This window comes from Colletotrichum chrysophilum (assembly GCF_026319265.1).
Source record: "Colletotrichum chrysophilum strain AFK26 chromosome Unknown scaffold_5, whole genome shotgun sequence".
NCBI classification, from domain to species: domain Eukaryota; kingdom Fungi; phylum Ascomycota; class Sordariomycetes; order Glomerellales; family Glomerellaceae; genus Colletotrichum; species Colletotrichum chrysophilum.
Genome location: NW_026517292.1, coordinates 673,916 through 686,894, shown reverse-complemented (window position 1 = coordinate 686,894; position 12,979 = coordinate 673,916). Strand labels below are relative to the sequence as shown.

The 12,979-nt window shown below is 49.0% G+C and overlaps 2 protein-coding genes across 2 annotated transcripts; both read right to left on the bottom strand.

The window, feature by feature from the left end:
* Positions 1-6,736: 6,736 nt before the first annotated feature.
* On the bottom strand, positions 6,737-7,165 carry COL26b_001290 (uncharacterized protein; the record flags this gene model as incomplete). The annotated part of the gene is made up of 2 exons (XM_053174244.1): positions 6,737-6,859; positions 6,932-7,165. The coding sequence occupies 2 exons, from the start codon at positions 7,163-7,165 to the stop codon at positions 6,737-6,739; spliced, it is 357 nt and encodes a 118-aa protein (XP_053041954.1).
* A 1,039-nt stretch (positions 7,166-8,204) lies between these two features.
* Positions 8,205-9,691, bottom strand: COL26b_001289 (uncharacterized protein; the record flags this gene model as incomplete). The annotated part of the gene is made up of 2 exons (XM_053174243.1): positions 8,205-9,424; positions 9,625-9,691. 2 exons carry the CDS (start codon positions 9,689-9,691, stop codon positions 8,205-8,207), a joined length of 1,287 nt encoding a protein of 428 aa, XP_053041953.1.
* Positions 9,692-12,979: the final 3,288 nt, after the last annotated feature.

Here is a 12,979-nt window from a genome sequence, read left to right as displayed (position 1 = left end):
TTGAGAACCGAAAGAATATCCATGTAATTATCGCAGCATTTAGTCAGTGCACTAGCTCTGCAAACTTCTCGTTCACTCAGCGTCGATCTGTAATTATAACCATAGCCAATTTGCCCTCTTTCCAATCCTCCTCATTCTCCACTGCCTCTTTCGAACGTCGACTGGGCATCGTATTAGTTCAGTCCCTCAGACGCCAAATTAATAAAAGATGCAGATGTTACCATTTCAGTGTACATTTTCTCATAAAACCTTCTTCAGCGCGACCCCTGATCATCGCTTGACAGGTCCCCTGGGCGTTCTCTCAGCTCACGGATGTGGTACGGCTCAACGACTGTGGTGTAAAACGTTGGTGGCTCTCCATCTTTCCACGTTCTCATGATATACCGCTTCACGAGATACGGCAGGTTATGTTTGACCTGATACTGCATGAACTTCCATTTCGGGACAGCGTAAATCTGACTGAGCTCTTCCAAGCTGATCTGTTTGGTCTCTTCAACGATGAGAAAGACCAACACAAACGCAACAACGTTCAGACCCGCAAATAAGGATAGCGTCCCTGCGGACTTCAGAGTTTCGTTTATGGACGGGAAAACGATCGTGAGAATACCGGCGAAGAAGAGGTTTACAGATATTGCGACAGAACAGCCCTGATTGGTAGATCAGCTTTGTTCCAATTCTCATCAAAATAGTATGATTTCGATGGGTTTCACTCACTGATTCTCGCTGAGACATGGGGAAGCTGAAATGGATCAGTTAATGCAAGAGTGAAATCTTCGTTATCATTGGAAGACTCACCTCTCAGACGCAAGTGTGAAAGGAATCGGGCCCAAGCCAGGAGAGTATACAGCAGCAAACACTGCCAATATTAGAACGGGACTAAGCTCCGAACTTTAAGCAAGCCATTATTAAGGTACTCACAAAAGATGAACAGTGCAACGATTCCAATTCGAACATTCGAATTTTCAATATTGAAGGAAAGAGCTGCAGCTCCCAGTAGCAGGAACATCAGTGGAAGGGTCACTAGTAGCCAACGACGCCGTCCGAAGTTATCGATGGATCTTTTGAGTTGTTAATAGATGTTTAAATTCACCACTAAGATGACCGGCGTACCTGATTGCGAGAAGGCCAAACACAAAGTTTACCGCACCTTATTGAGCATTAGATCGGTACTTCAAGGCATGAACGATGAACCTACCGAACCCGAAGCTGTACAGGAGGGCGTTTTGTAGCGTTCTATGCCCCTGAATGAAGAAGTCATCTATGCTATCAGTCAATCGCCTAGAAATATGGTATTCCATGGTGATAAGTTGTCTTACTGGAATAGAAGGCAAACACGTTGCCTAATATTAGTTAGCTCTTTGTGTTTCTGAAGGTGGTTGAAATCTTCTCCATACTTCCGCAGAGCTGCTGCGCCAAAGCTACTGTACAGGTGCTCAAGACAGCATTTCGGAGACGAGGAGTAGTCAGGAGATGACTGTATTGCCGATATGCATCCGAGAACGCGAATGACATGTGACTGGCAAATGTTAGGCCACGCTTGCGGTCATTGTACTGGCTATCGTGATATATTCCCGGCTTTCTCATGTCATCGGATTCTTCCTCAAGCTCGTTGTTCTTGTGGATGAGATATATGTCCCTCAGAGCTTGAAACTTTCCGGGCACATTGGAATTAGCGCTTTTAAGCCGTGTTATAAGCTGCTTTGTCAGATTGACGGCGTAAATGCTCACCTTAGTATTTCGCACACTGCTAAGAATCTCGTATGCACGCATAGGTCGGTAATTCGGGGTATTTTTCTGCATGTAGAATCGAGGACTTTCCATGCAATATGCCAAAGCAATCAAAGTAAACACGGCAGGTACCATAGGGGCGGCCAGAATCAGCCTGAGAGCTAGCCAACCTCTTGACGCTTCATTAGAACCCTCTGGATATTTCATACTGACGTCAAAGCTCAGAGCACCTGTAGCCGCGACCAGAACGAGGTTGAAAACACTGCCCATCATAATGCCAAAAGCGACCCTTCAGGAAAAGTGTCAGTCTCTTAGACTCTTTTACAACCTCAGCGAAGGTGCTTACCATAGTTGCCACATGAGGACAGATGAGCCCCTCCAATGGTCAACAGCTGTCTCAGAGGCCAGGATCGGGGTGCTGACAGCTTTAACGCCCATACCTGGACACCGTTCAGCCTCTGAAGCTTGGTTTAAGTAGGACCACGTACCTATTCCATTTATGATACGCACACCGAGGAGCTGATCCCACGTGTGAATGAACGCGGAAGCCAACGAGCTGGCGAAGATGAATGACGCTGCGAAGGCAATGGCGCCACGCCTTCCCATCCAATAGTTCAACGGTAGAGACAGAGGAGCGCCTAACAAGGCAGCAGCCAAGTACGGTGCGGCGTTCATGGCGCCAAGCTTCCACACCTTTCCATTTTGAAGGTCGTCATCGTTAGAAACCCGTAGCAAGGAAGCAAAGACACTTCCGGCATTAATTGAAGCTTGGACATGACCTTGTAGCAGTGCTGCTAGAGCCACAGTAATAATGATAATTTTCATACCGCCTTGGGAGAACGTCTTTTCCCGTTCAGCTTTGAGCGCTTTGCTCTCTTCATCAGTGAGTGGCTCTGGAAGCACGCCCTGGAGGCTTTCGTCCGTGTACGCTCGAATTTCTCTGGCGATTCGTGCAGCCCTGAGCAAGTCTCCGGGAACGACATCAGGTAGATTACGAGAAAATTCGTGAACATCTTTTTCAAGATCGTCGTCGTCCAGATGAACTTCGAGGAGATACATCAATAACAAACGAAACAGAAGTGAAACGCATGAACTCACCAAGAGGTCCCTCAATTAGCGCATCAAGATTGACTTGGCGTCGCCGTACTTGAGCTCGAAGCCTTTCTGCTATTGAGGGTGTGTACGAGACTCGGTCCGCCATTTTTTCAGGTAGGGGATATGACTGAAACGTCACAAACAATATGTCAGAGGATGCGAACTGAATGTTTGGAGGGAGTCGGGAGGGAAATAACCTCCTTGAAGATGAGTTCAGGGTAGTAATACTCAGCAGGTAAAGAGTTGTTCTCAAGCAGCTTAGCGTAACGTACCCAGATTGTCTCAATCAATAGTGGTTCGCCCGAGGTGAGGCCTTCAATTCGGATCCTTGCAAGCCTGGAGCAAGGCATCCGCAGGGCGAGCACGTTCCATGGATATCATACCCTTCCTCGACATGGTGTTCGCCCTCCTGCCATTGAGGCTGACCAAGTGGCAATGGGTGCGAGCCTAACAGTGAAGATGGTCGAGAGCAACTAGGATCAAAATGCGTTTCGAATATACAATCAGGCTGAAAGAATCAGAAGCCTAGAACTTCTGCTGCGGTCACAATTTCGGTGAGATCCTTCCGGCACGTCACAGTGACGATCCCATGTTTCTCCAAGATGTGGTTGCACCAGCTGACGACGATACCCCGCACTCCCACACTTAGGACAAACATAGCTTCCAATAAGAAAAGCACTTTTATGTGAGAGTTTGAAATGTAGAAATACCAGGGCTTCACATTGGTCTGGTTCCCGTCTCTTGAGTGCAATGCCTCCCATCTGCGTTCTCCTTGGATGTGAAGAAAGCCTCCCTTGCAGAAGGCCACCTCAAGGCAGCCATCAGCCTGTGACAATTACAAATATGAATCTAGAAATGATCGGTGCCATTTCACATTCCAAAGTCAAGCGTATGTACGACCATTCCAGTATGCAGACAATTACTTGTGTGTGAGGGCTAGGCGGCGCAGCAACGCCTTCCCAGCCATCGCAGCCAATCCCAGCCCAAACAACGTGATACAGGTGACTAAACATTGAAAATACAATGTGCTTGCCTAGTCATCCCATTGGGCTAGCAGAAAGATGAGGCGACACCGCACTTTGAGGGGTGATGTCTCGTGCGAAGGATCCGCACAAGCAGGACACGCCTGTTGAGGCCCCTGGGCGATGACCGGATGGCTCTTGAGAGCTCGGTTTGCTATTTTGACATTATCGATCCCCACTTTCTTATCAAACTTTCTCAAACATCTGGTCTCTCTATCCAAGTACAGAAGCATTTGCTGTCAACATGGAAGCATTGGCAGCTGTTATCGGTGTTGTCGGGCCAGTTTGCCAGGCAGCCTCGAAAATCTTCCAAATTGTTTCCGCAGTCAGAAACTCAACGGACAACCTCCATCGTCTTCGTCGACGAATCGAGCTCCTTCACCATGCACTAGAGGGCGTTCAAGTGTCCTGTAGCCTACGTCAAGGTTGTCGCTTACTGCCTCCAGAACGATTCCATTACAAAAGTATCGCGGCAATTTTGCAAGGCTGTCAAAGGTCACTGTTCATACTCGAGAGACAGTTGCCATCCGTTCCATCTGATCCCAGCCTGGCTTCTCAGATCGCACTTGCTATTGAGCAAAAGTTCAGTCAAGATGACGTTAATCAAGCTGTTGAGGACATCAAACATTATACGACCGTCTTGAATTTGACGCTGTCGTCTCTTTCTCTGTGAGTGGTTATGAAAGAAGTTTCAATGATACGAAACTAATATAGAGTGAAGAGTACACAGTTTAGAGACGCAGAGTACACAGGCTCAGATACTTCAAGATGTTCAACGCTTTGCTCGGCAGCTTCGGAACACAGTCACATTTTCTATGAACGTACCCTACACGACTGATCAGACCTTTATCTTGGTCGGGGGTCGTGAGGTCAGAGATCCTACACTTGCTCTGGATGTCCGGCAATGGAGCAGCACTGCTACTCGCCTCGCCGAAGGCGTGCTCATCGAAGGAGATCAGAATCACAATGAACTTCACCTTGGTCCAGTCAACGACATTACGGGATCTGCTGTCTCTGATGCGTCCGCCCTCAGGGTAACCGGCGCACGGTTCAATCAGCCACTCGAAATGCACAAGTATGGATGGAACATCAAGATATCCAAACTTTTGAAGGAGGGTGAACTCTACTACAATGCTTCGCTGTATCTCCAGACAGCCATTGAGATTCGCAAATCGCTGGTTGAATCTGGTGCGGCACATTTGGGAAACGACAACGATGAAATGATGGAAGAGCTCGCCGATCTGTATGGTCTCTTTGCAACCACAGACGGAAATGAACAGGCAAGAAAATTGCTGGAAGCTCTAAGCAGCTCACACGATAATCCTAGCTCGATGGACAAATCTCAGCTTTCTCGCATTCATCATAAGTTGGGAGTACTCTGTCATCGAAGTATGGATTTACCCGCCGCCTGCTATCACCTGGAAATAGCCCTTCAAACTCGACTGGACGAGAACCCGCGAGATACAGCGAAGATTATCGACACTTGTCGCGTACTTCGCGAGGCCCGCTACGAAGCTGGCGATCACGCTGAATATCATGCCACACGAGACTATGTTATTCAAGAAATCGGGTCTTTCGAGGACCTTCCGCGGAAGAGATTTGAGAGGGCGCTAGAATGGGCTCGAAACAACGGCTTTCCAGATGTTCATCTTGATAACATGGAGATACCGAGGTTTGAGGTCACAGACTCTGAGGACCATCCGCTCTTACATGTGGCCGTCGCAGACAGGAATCTTGCATCCGATATTCTGGAACAGATTGTACAGAATGTGGGGGATTTAGAAGTTAGAGACCGCAACTTCAATACTCCCCTACTGATTGCCGTCGCGGCAGATATGACGAAAACAGTGCAACTTTTGGTCGAAAATGGAGCTCGATTAGACGCTAAAGACCCCGTTGGCCACAATGTTCTTCACAAATGCCAAACGAAGAAGATGGCAGAGCTGGTATTCAGATTTGATACGAAGTCAGCTCGAAGGACCAGTCTCGCCTCCACCACGTCAGCCGTGAGGCGGACTTCGACGTCAAGCCGTCTCTCCTCTCAAACACCAGAACCCGTGATTTCTCGAATCGAAGTTAATAGCCGAGATTGCTTTGGCAAGACTGCATTATACCAGGCATGCGAAAAGGGAAACATCGACGTGGTATCCACTCTGGTGCAGTTGTTCAAGGCGGACATCGAGATCGCCGGGCCTCATGGTTGTAGCCCTCTTGCTGCAGCCATTCAGGCACAGCCAAATCTAAGGGGCGGAGACATGGCGAGGAAGAAGGCGGATGCAAACCGGAGAAAGATTGAAATTTTCCAGAAGCTCGTGATGTACGGAGCTAATCGAGAAATCGATGAGACAATTATTAGAGGTGCTGGCGGCGTTGCCTCTAGAATCAAGAAGATTCTCCGAGATACCCCGGTGACGCATCATGGAAGTGCTGCAACTCTCTCTAGTGGGGCTCCTTCTCTGGAGTTAAATCTAGAGGGATGGACGTTGATCCCGAATGGATTTGAATAGCTGGGAAGCTAGGCGAAGTGATAATGTACACTGAAGAGTTTCGCAGAAATAGGTGATTTGAGAACGAAGCACACGGCTTAAATGTGATTTGGCTACATTTATCCAGGTTCCCAGGTACTCACATGAGAGAGACGAGGAAAACCTGCCGGTGTTTTGCACTCTACAAAGGCTGTAATTATTCAAGGTTTACCAAAGAAGAAATGAAGTTTTGCTGCGTTCGGTGGTTTCGTAAGCTTTGCTACTGCCGTCCCGCCTCGCAAGGTAGTTCACACAAGAGAACTTCAGTTCGAATGAGAAACTTTGGAATTGGAAGGCGCTAGCTAAAGATAATGCAATTTCCCCGAAGAACTCCAATTGTCATGCTAATCTGCATCGAAACTACCTCTAGGTGCATTGAGAAGGGTAGCCAGTGGCGTCATCAACCGCACCCTGTGCGAAGCAGAAGTGGTAAGTATCCTTCGCTTTGTCGTATGCGAATCCAACGTTGGCCTTGTTCGCAGCTCCAACCTATACAGATGCAATCATTAGCAAGGCGCACTAGAGGCTAAGGTCTGGCAGTGATTTGCTGCAATAACGTACCGTGAATAGTGGGATGCCGGAAAGGCTCGAACATTTCCCTGAGGCGACGTTGGCCGCAGAATCGTCTTCTTTGAAACCCTTAGGGCCAACGATGGCTGCCTTCATCTCGGCTTTGGAAACGCTGGCGGTTCCCCCAGAATTCTGCTTGCAAGAAATGCTCTCGGGGAAGCCCGTCAGTGTTTGGGCGGAGGCGAGAGCGCCGAGTGCAAGAATAACGATGGTCCGGGCGAACATTTTGAGTTATCGTGAGAATTTGGGAGAGCTAGGGTATCGATGTGCTGTCTCAAATAGGAATTCGTGGTTAAGATGGAATTGAAATGATTGGATGTTCAAGTCAGAAAGAACAGAAGCGCTGCCGATAGAGGATGAAGAAGACAAATCCCACTTTCCACAAGGCGGCCCTCATAGTCTTATAGTACGTTGTCTCTAAACTTTCTGTCTCGCTGGCAACTATTCCAGGACCACATCAGGCCAGCCAAGAGGAGGCCCTGGGCAGAATTGACAGCCTCCGTTAAGCCGCGCATTGAGTTTAGTTGACAGAGCGAGTCTATATGCGACAACTATTGACATGGTCAGAACTCAAGCGCACGCTAGTCTTGCCGCGGATACCGACGCCGATATTGCTGGTGCCATGCGAGCTTAAGGCTGAGGGCGAAGCCTGCTCTTCGCTGCCCCTGAAAAAGTGGGTGTGGCTTTGTCAGGTGCGAACGATGAGACAACTGACCGGGTGCGACAGGCAGACAAAGTCTAAAAACGACAGTTCGGTTGGAGTTCATACGAGGTCTGTTATAGACAATCTCCACATTTAAGAGCCCGGCGCAATTTATCAGAGACACAGGAGGAAGGTTATTCTATACACGCCGTTCTCAGCCACGTGTTTGAGCACGTCTGGCCTTGAATCACAAGGGCTTTAATTAGCAGTGAACTGCCCCTTATCCATATGAGCAACTATATGGGGTGCTTCGAGAAAGCAACAACGCTTTGTAAGTCAACTTGGCGATTCGAGTCAATTTAGGCAAGTTCATCGAGAACTCAAAACCCGGACTGGCTTGGACAGTACGGTCGGATATTTTCTAAACACAGCGACTTGACAAATGCCGAGATTCGCAACCGGAAGAAACCAATCCCAAAAGAATGCAGAGACTCAGGCACGCAATGGGCATGCGTCAATTGTTACTCTTGAGCCACATGTCCTCTCCAGTAAATGACAAACACCTTGTGCTTTGTGACTCTCCCTACCGACGCCTCTGCCCATCTTAGGCAGCGATGTTGTTTATTGCTTGCCAACATGAATTGCTTCTACTTGAGAAGCTGTCTCCGAATCTCCATTCTTAATTTCGGTGCCCAGATGCCGAATTACCAGCCACGCTGGCACGATTGATGCTCCCCAAAGCCCGAAGTTGATGTACGGCCCGCCAACTAGGGCAAAAATTGGAATCGCATTCAGTCCGTAGCTGAGGGCTTGCCAGGCTGACTCGGTTCCGCGCAAGAGCGCCGAGAGTCGAATTGTCTCCTGTGGACTATCTGAGATCTGGCCGATGATGAAGAAGGCGAAGTTGTAGTTCAATTGAAAGCCCGATACCAGGAAGATGAAGACACCGAACCCCCTTCCGAAGCCGGGGTCGCTCCAATCAAAGATTGGTTGTGTGCGACGGTACTCGGTAACATTAACCGTCAGCCACAGCCACCACGCACCCTGAGTGAGCATAATGACTGCGAAAGCCCATCTGGCTCGCTTTTTCAGCGCGATATGGTTTTGGTCAAGCCACAAGCCCAGAAGATTACCGGAAATTACAGCCACGATGCCAGAAAGGAGTGAACCGAGAGCTCTAGCTCGAACGGAGAACCAAAGGGCAATATAAGTGAAGAAAATGGACTCAGAGTATACGCCCTGGCCAATCCACAGGATGAGAAGCAAGAACTTCGGGTTCAGAAATGTCCTTGTAGTTGCTTTGACCTCGTCCCATGGGTGGTCTGAAATGGTGAGTTCAACGGGCTTGCCATCGCTTCGTTGAACTTTGGAAGGGTTGTTGAGTAGTAACGCAACGAACGGGCCACAAGCTTGAAGCGCAATAAAGATGAGGTATACCTTGTACGACACTTTACCGGCTCCGCTTCGATCGGAGTTGAGACCGAGGTTGATAGCACCGCCCATAATCTGGCCAAGTCGAGTCCAAGTCAGCCAGTAGGCTACCATTCGCCCTCTATTACGAGGCTCCGGATAGGCAATGGCGATTGCTGCCTCGGAACCCCAAAAAATGCCAGCAGACACACCACAACAAGCTGCGCCGAGGATGACAAGCCATTCAACCCCGTAACGGTTGTTTAGGTAGAGTCCGGCGCTGTACGGCGCAAACCCAACGGTGCCAATGACAAGAGCGCCTTTGATGCCGATGAACTTGACAAGCGAAGATGTGAGCCAACACGAAACAATCATGAGGCAGAATGTCAGGGCATTTCCAGTGTTGACCAAATAGGGTTCTTGTGCGCCGCCTGGGTACGGTTAGCTAGTGACAAGGTATAACGGTGTGTAGGAGCCTTACCGGCGCCAAGTGAATTCATAGCACCCCATAAGCCTGGGGCTGCAAAACTGCACATGCCCAAAATGGTCGCATTGTAGAAAGGCGAGCGATACCACTTGACTGGACGAGAATGAGAGGGCGGTTGAGAAGTCGTGCGCTTGGGCAACGCACCTGGATTCTTTTCCGACTGCTCGATATTGGGCGCGACCCCGGATGGCGAATCCTCTTTGACAGCCATATCGCTAAACTTCGGTTCAGATTAGAACTGATGTGATCCAACAGAATACCAGGCCGGCAGGTCAAAGTATCAAGTCCCAAAAAGAGAAGGCGACCCCAAATTCCTAGAAAATTCCCGCTGCAGATTTATATGAAAGTGACCTTCGCACATGGCCGTGAAGGGGGTGACGTTGCACGCAGAGCACGCCATAGAGGCCCTGATTGGGAGCATCGTTCTCATCTCCGCGTCGGTCGCACCAAGACGATTCGAGAGTCCAGACCGCTAAACGTCAAGATCAACAGCCGAGGTCATTGCCGCCCGGTCCCGGCCCCCTTGCTGTTGATGATAAGATTTCGAGCCCAGAGATAAGGGAGTGAGGAGAAAAGTGTCGATGAGCAGCACCTTGGCATCAATGGCGTGCTTGGCTTGACCGATTAGTCATGCTGCATGCGATTTTGCATGGGCAGTAATTCTGTTATCGCGTTGTTGGTCCCGCGATGTAACTTCAAATGCTTGCCTCTTGATAATTTTGAACGCGCGGCGACTGGCATCGAAGATAAGACGTCGACCACTTCTAAATCTAGAAGAAGACCACGGTGAAATAGTACAATAGAAAAGAAAGGGATGTAAATGTGGGTGGAGTCCTCCGCTCTTACGCTCGTATAGATCAAGAAGCAATCGTCTACACACATCGCTGACAGACCTCGTCAACCAATTACAGTGTAGGTTGCAAATTCAGTCAGAATTCCTTGAAACCCGTCTGTGGTTCAGCAATAACGGGAAAATCAAATGCTTTACGACCTGCAAAATGGATGCTTCAGCATCCATATTGGAGCTAAGAGACGTACCCAAATTCCTGGAATGATGTGCCATAAAGGACAAGTCCAATTTCATTGCAAGTGCTGTCACTATCCGTAGCTGTAAAACCACAAGTTCTATATGATCGTTGAGACCAGACGTCTCGACTACGGTCGGTAGGAGATTCGCAATGTGAACCGCTGGGTCAATGGTTCTGCGCCCTCGTCATCTGTGTACCTGATGAGAGAATTTGAACTACGCTCTGAAGCCGATCCATCAGCTTTCGATAGGAACATAAAAACGTATTTCAAGGTCAATAGGGTTGGGCTGCTGGCAGGCCACTTTGAACCTCACCTCCGAATCATGATCCGAGTGAAGGTTGGTGTCATAATCGAGATCATAGAACTGACTCCGGGAGCTGCATAGAATGTAGCTATGGCGACACAATCTTCCCCGTTAGGTTCAAGAAGACTTCGAAATATCGAGGAGACTACTATAAACTTGCATCTGTTCTTCGGTTGGAAATTAGTGTGGCAGGTAACCCGCATCGCGGTTCCTTGATCAATTCGGACTGTCAGCCAATCACACCAAGATCCGCAGTTAGGAACTTGCAGCACGGGTTGATCGGCTCGCACTGCATTGTTATTACTAAATGCAGACATAAGCCGCACATCTCTTGCCTAAAGAAATCGTCAAATGACATGTGTTTGTACGGTTTCTGAGTGGGCATGGTGAGACGTCCACCAGATATTGACCGATGACTCCTTCGCCGACCGGTGGTCGATCATGATTCTGAATTGTCTGCCCAGAATTAAATATTAACATAAGGACGCATTTGAACTCCGACAGAGCTGATTTTCTATCAACAGCAACAAATTCATCATTTCAGAGCTGCAATCATGACATCCGGAGTCGAGACCCTAAAAAAGCCCTTGGTTCTTGTGCTCTGCTCCCCCTTTGTTAGGAAACGAGATCATGAAAATAAAAGTGGCTTCAATGATGCGATGTTCGATACGGTGGACCTGATAGGAGCGCTAAATGTGGGCAACGTTCAGACGAATTAAGCTTAGCGGCTACCCTTGAGGACATGCAACGCTCAAAGGGAAACACCCATGTCTTGGAGGACAAGGACAGGCATACGCACTTGAGGGGAGGTCATTCGGTATTGAGCTCGGTTTCCCAAGACTCCATTGAGGAACTTGATCCGGAGCATCCACCACTTGCGTGGAATTGATTCTTGACAAGCACGATGTCGTTAATGGAGGCCACGCAATTGATATCCATCTCAAAAACCAAATAATGGGACAGAGGTTTGTCCGGCTTGCCGCTTCACATCTGGTACATGTATTCGGACTCGTCCATCAAAGTATTTCCGCGGTCAAACAGGCCGGCCTTTTGCTCATCAGGTAATGCTTCCGAGTAAGGCGTAGGAAACGTCAGTTTGCAGGTGCAAGTGAAGATAGCCACACTCAATGTACCGACGATTTGGTAAGCTCTCGGGTTAAGTCCGCAGAATACGGACATCACCCGTGTTGGTGTAAGTTCGATAAAAGGACACTCATGATTCCAAGAAGATAGTTTTGCTCTCACTGATACGGCCAGCGGACGTGAGGTGATCGTGTGAAGTACTCCCTCCCCTATATGTATTGTGTGGGAGTTGTTTGCAGCGTCTCGTGTTGGATTTCTAGAACCTCCATGCCGGCAGTGATGCGCCTCCTCAGAAGATCCTTGCGCGACCCAGCATGCCGCGCACACCCTAACGCAGCCAGTCTCCAACATCTTGGCAGCGGGGCATTGTCCCTGCAGGGCTCCTGAGTTAATTCCCTTTTGGCGTCCTTTCCCGTCTCGCGCTGGATCTCTCACGTTGCTGAGCACGCCAACGCGCATTTTCTCACGCACTCTCCCTCCAATTTGGAGTCCCGACAGCCACTTACATGGTAAGTAATTCATTCGCATTGGTGTAAGGCGGAATGCCAAGGTGCCATGTGCCGATTTTCCATCCGTGAATGTAATTGCAGTAAGTAATATATGCGTTACTTTGAGAGACCTTCATCAATACTTGCTACTGAGCGCCCTGGGCGGAGGGCGGGCAGCTGGTTGCTGCAGGAGAAGTTCAGGACTTCGTGAAGTCAGAGGACTGGATTTTTGGTATTGCAACAGGGCTGCATACGCGAAGCACAGGGGGCCTCCCGTTCTTCTGGTCCTGACGCCGGTTCACCTTGTTTATCCTTCGATCGGCTGTCATCCCGCCCGGAACTTTGCGAACGAACACTCGAGGGCCAGAGGAGAATCAGTCATGAGGTGAGGCTGTCGGCATGGATTGCGCGTCTTCATTTATTCACGAATTTGCTGCCCGCATGCTTATTTCCGTTTCTTCCGTACTCTTTTAAGCTTCTATGTTACCCGAACTCAAAATCGTCCATTGTTCTTTGGCTGTGATAATACCCCGAGGTATCGTCTCCGCCTTTCATCTGCCGCCTCTGCATCAGCGAGTCAATAGTCACCTGCACC